The 5,351-nt window shown below is 35.2% G+C and overlaps 1 protein-coding gene across 1 annotated transcript in view; it reads right to left on the reverse strand.

Moving 5' to 3' along the window:
• The window catches only part of LOC107549419 (fibronectin-like), a 34,974-nt gene extending 31,130 nt beyond the window's left edge, over positions 1-3,844 (reverse strand). The window contains exons 1-2 of the mRNA XM_016230490.1: positions 3,695-3,844; positions 1,755-1,911 (exon numbers count right to left, since the gene is read on the reverse strand). Coding sequence (XP_016085976.1) covers positions 1,755-1,911; positions 3,695-3,844 — 307 coding nt within the window. The remainder of the gene's footprint in view (positions 1-1,754; positions 1,912-3,694) is intronic.
• Positions 3,845-5,351: the final 1,507 nt, after the last annotated feature.

Genomic DNA, 5,351 nt, shown 5'->3' on the forward strand with positions numbered 1-5,351 from the left:
TATAAAACGCACGTGCACTTTTTTTTTTTATAAATAAGATGATGAACTTACTTTCATGAATTGCTAAGCTCCTGGCTTCTTCGTAGACCGGGTCGAGACGGATTTGTTGCTGCGTTTGTCTTTTACTTTTCCCTGCAGATTGTGGCATACAATGGACAGACCCCCCGATGCACAGCAGGAGCAGAATCCTCTTTACTGAGACACGGGTCATTTTCACCTGCTGCCGAGAACAAGTGTGTCAATGTGCAGTATTTTCTGTTGCGCACTAAAGAGGAAGGCGCGGAGAGGTTCGCAGAGGCTGACTGTCTTTGCGCACGGTTGTATTTCAGCTGCCTTCCCCTGACTGTACTGAACCTCCGCCGTCCACCTGATGTAGGACGAGTGCTCTTTTAAAGGGGGATTTTATCCAGCCCAGTGTGGAGAGAGAAAGAGGGTGAGAGAAAGCGTGTAGGGGCTTGAGGGGAGGGATCTCTCACCCTCTTCAGTCTCTGCGTCAATGTCGGGAAATTTGGCACAACGCAATTATCACCTGCGCAGTCATGAACCCGCAGGTAACTGTCATCTAGAGTTCAGAGTTATTCAGAGTTGAACAAGTTCTATTAACATAAGACATATTTTAGGTTATCTAATATTTATATAAGTGCAGGCAATAATAATAATAATAATAATAAATATTTAGGCCTATAGAAATGCATTTTAATGAAGGAAAATAAAAATAAAACAACAATATTCATAAAATATTAATATTTAATACAAATGATATATTAAACATCAATGTCACGAATATTAACTAACATTTATTACACAAATGTATTTAAAATACATGATTTAAAAATTGATTAATTAAATAATATATGATCTACTTCATGTTATTACTAAATTAATTATAATTATATACTATTTATACATTCTAACATTTTTACAAACATCAGAGCAGCTCATGTAGATTCCGATTACTAATTAAAGATATTTTAAAGCAACAGCAATATTTATATATTGTTTTGACATATATTGACAAATGTGCTAACTTTTCTCTAAGCTTTTATGTTTTTTAAATTGGTTAGCTTAAGATTTATCCTTCATGCTGAATAAAGTGGAAAGAGAGCAGAGCGATTCTGGGCAGACTACTTACACATCATGTCTTGTGTTCTTTTTTTATGGATGGAAAATATGCAGTGTTGCTGGTGCACGTTTTTGTCTAGCCTGGGTGATTCTGGAAGCAACTGAGTAGAAAGGGAAATAGCTGCTGGCGACAAAAAAAAAAAAAAGATTTAGTACTGAGGCCCATGTGAACATTCACTTACAGGAACTGATGTCCAGTACCTGGTGTCCATGTATGCATGTGACTCAATATTAAACCTAATTTCCCACAATGTCAGTGGTCTGCTGCTGCAAGTTTGTTCAGTTTTGTCATCCAATGCTTTCCTTTTCACATCTGTGAAACACAGAAGGTTTTTTTAGTTATAATCTGAGAAGTTCAAGCATGCTGTCTGTATGTAAGCCTTTATTGTATTCATGATGTATGCAGTTGTGCTGTTGAATTTTGTAAAGCTGGCAGGACTTGTTTGTTTATTGTTACTGTTTTACTAGTTTGCTTGCTGTAAGGTGACCTTGAGTGTTTAGAAAGGCGCCATTAAATAAAAATGAATTATTATTATTATTATTGCGCATTCTTGCGAACTCACAGAAAAGCATACTGTAAATGCAAACATAAACAATCTTAATGCAACAAAGTGAATCCTAAAAACGCTCACCTGCTGGTTTGGATTTACACTTGACTCCTGAAGCCCCCTGACAAGTGCAGATCAAAGTGCTGTCCATGTACTGGCGCTCCCACTGATCGTTCATCCTATAAAATCGACCGTTGTCGTTGCACCCATCTAAAGTAAAAAAGACACTGTTTACATATTCCTATATAAAACACCTATACAGTCAACTTTTTTTCTTGCACAGTGGTCATATATATATATATATTAAAGCAACAGCAATATTTATATATTGTTTTGACATATATTGACAAATGTGCTAACTTTTCTCTAAGCTTTTATGTTTTTTAAATTGGTTAGCTTAAGATTTATCCTTCATGCTGAATAAAGTGGAAAGAGAGCAGAGCGATTCTGGGCAGACTACTTACACATCATGTCTTGTGTTCTTTTTTTATGGATGGAAAATATGCAGTGTTGCTGGTGCACGTTTTTGTCTAGCCTGGGTGATTCTGGAAGCAACTGAGTAGAAAGGGAAATAGCTGCTGGCGACAAAAAAAAAAAAAAGATTTAGTACTGAGGCCCATGTGAACATTCACTTACAGGAACTGATGTCCAGTACCTGGTGTCCATGTATGCATGTGACTCAATATTAAACCTAATTTCCCACAATGTCAGTGGTCTGCTGCTGCAAGTTTGTTCAGTTTTGTCATCCAATGCTTTCCTTTTCACATCTGTGAAACACAGAAGGTTTTTTTAGTTATAATCTGAGAAGTTCAAGCATGCTGTCTGTAGGTAAAGCAAAAGAAGAAGACATTCATAAACTCTAATTTTTCAATTCAACTTTTCACTAACAATGTATGCTAATATAATTTGTAATAAAAAAGGTTATAAATTATAAAAGAATGCAAAATAAGAGTATCGCAACTCTCCTACCATATAAAATAACATATGACATATTAGTATGACATTTTGACATACTTTGATCAGAATCAATACCAAAGAGCAGAATAATAAAATTTCATAATTTTAATTTTAAAATGTCTTTATTAAATATATATTCTATACAATTGTATTTATTGTGAAAAAATGAAACGCATTTTTGTAATAAAATACATATTTGAAATACTTGAAATATTTATTAATCAATAAATAAATCAATACATCAATAAATAATGTAATACATCCATTATTATTATTATTATTATTATTATTATTATTATTATAATTATCATCTATTATTACTGAATTCATATTGGTTTGTAATGATATTTTCTATTATAATTATACACTCTTTATATATTCTATATGTTTACAAACATCAGAGCAGCTCATGATTCCAGTGTGAATATATTAAAATATATTCAAGTTTTACTTAATTATAGATCTTTTAAAGCATAAAGCAATTCAGTGTTACACTAAATGCTAATATAATTTGTAATTATATAAAAAAAGTTATTTTAAATTAGAAACAAATACAAAATAAGAGCATTTCAACTTGTGGCCTTCCGCTGTATACAGCGTAATTCTGCTTTTTATGACTTCACGTCACAACTGGCCAATCAGAATCAAGCATTCCACAGAGCACCATAATAACATTTTATATTAGACAAGGAAAAATCATCATTTCATTTATTTACTAGAAAAAGTCACCAATTAACCCCCTAATGCTGCATTAAAGTGAATTTAAAAACAAAAAAAATCTTACCAGCCCCAAACTTTTGAATGGCAGTGTACATGTCATTCACATGATCTCTTATTGCCAAAGAGCTCATAATCATAAATCATAAATCATAAATAATTATCATAATTTATTTGAAAACAGTTAAGTGCTATGAGAAGAAACAAATATTCCCAATTTGTACTTCAAATTTCCCTGTAGAGGAATGATTTCATGCATCCAGGTAATTTAGGACATGCTTTTCAATAAACATGAAGGCAGATGCTCCCAGACTGAAGTTTTCAGCTTGAACTTCGATTTAGACCCGGACTTGTGAGGTGGAATCATATCTGGAGCCCACATATTTTAGCGAGGTGGAGTGGTTTTTCATGTTCTTGCAGGAAGGAACAGAGATCGAGTTATCTGGGCAGTCAATGGCATTCACACATTCGTTCACCACTGAATTCACCTGCAGTTTCATAATATGAAACAGTTATGTAAAAGTGATTTCAACCTTTTATGTCAGGGCTTCTCATTTGTGGTTAACTTGTGGTTGAAATGGTTTTTATCTCATGTCCTGCCAGGACCAGGTGGGAGTACATTTACGGTCAGAAGGATAAAGCCAGAGAGACACTGTCAACCTTTTTAGTTTAGAAGTGAAATGACATAACAGGCCGTGACTCAACGACAGACAGCTGATCTCATCAAGACAGAGATACAGCCTCTACACGTTTTTGCCTCCAGCTTTTCCCCCCCTGTATATTCTGTGCAAAACTGCAGTCTCATCCCTTTTTTTATGAGCTGGAGAATCAACAGAGGATTAGCTATTTAAACAAAATGTCATTGAGAAAGCCTTGCTCTGGTGTATTGTCGCATAACAGAGTGGATCTATGTAGAGTTAGTTTAATATAAAGTCAGTGTGATACATCGTTGTGTACATCCACTCCGTAGCACTTTTGTTGAACTTTTCCCCTCAAGACTGATGCAAAACAGGACTTCGCTGACAGGGCTGCCTGATGTTTTTCGAAGGCTTACAAGCCCTCTACTTCTTTTAGTGCAACAAGACATTTGCCTTCTCTTTTATAGATGTCTTTAGTCAGAAAACTGTTGAGTCACTTCAATTGAGCTAAAATGCTGTTCAAATGCCAGTTGCTACTGCAATAAGTATATAATTGACAAAAATGTCTTCCATATGTCTGAAATACACAATCCTCCCAGGATAATTTTTTTTTTACATTATCTATTTAAAATATGCATTTTTGGTTCTATTATCTAGTTTTGACTTTGTTCAGAGACATTTCTTCACAAATGAATCAGATAAATTGACTCAGCACATCGTGTGACAAACAGTTATGGATATTTGGGTCTTTCTCCAGTAGACGGTAAATAATCTTTACTTGTATGACAAAAAATAGCATTTCTAGGGTGCTTCCAAGAGCACTGATATACTACATGGTATGTGTACTGGAGCAGGGCTGGAACTAAAGAGGTCCTCCAGGAACTAAGTTTGACACCCGTATTCTAAAGCATTTGAAGGGGTGGTTGATTGCGATTTCACTTTTTTAATGTTAGTTAGTGTGTAATGTTGCTGTTTGATCATAAACAATATCTGCAAAGTTACAAAGCTGAAAGTTCAATGCAAACAGAGATATCGTCTTTTAAAATTCTGGCAGTTTAATGCCTACAAAAACGACTGGTAAGGGACTACAACGAGTTACTTCCCAGGTCCGTTACATCAAGAACCCAGAATTTTACATAAACCCCGCCTCCGGGAGGGCGAGGCCATGCTGCGCTGCTTTAGAGAAGAGGAAGAGAAAGCTAGGGGTGCACGTAAAAATCTATTCATATATGAATCGCGATTCTGTCTTCTAACGATTCTAATGGATTTACAAGTTTTAAAATGTTCTAAAGCAGCATTCTCATCCTGTTCCTGGCCTCGCCCTGCTCTGCACACGCTCTGCATCTCTCTCTCTCTCTCTCATTCAGTC

This window comes from Sinocyclocheilus grahami, unplaced genomic scaffold, assembly GCF_001515645.1.
Source record: "Sinocyclocheilus grahami isolate Dianchi unplaced genomic scaffold, SAMN03320097.WGS_v1.1 scaffold372.1, whole genome shotgun sequence".
Classification (NCBI taxonomy): domain Eukaryota; kingdom Metazoa; phylum Chordata; class Actinopteri; order Cypriniformes; family Cyprinidae; genus Sinocyclocheilus; species Sinocyclocheilus grahami.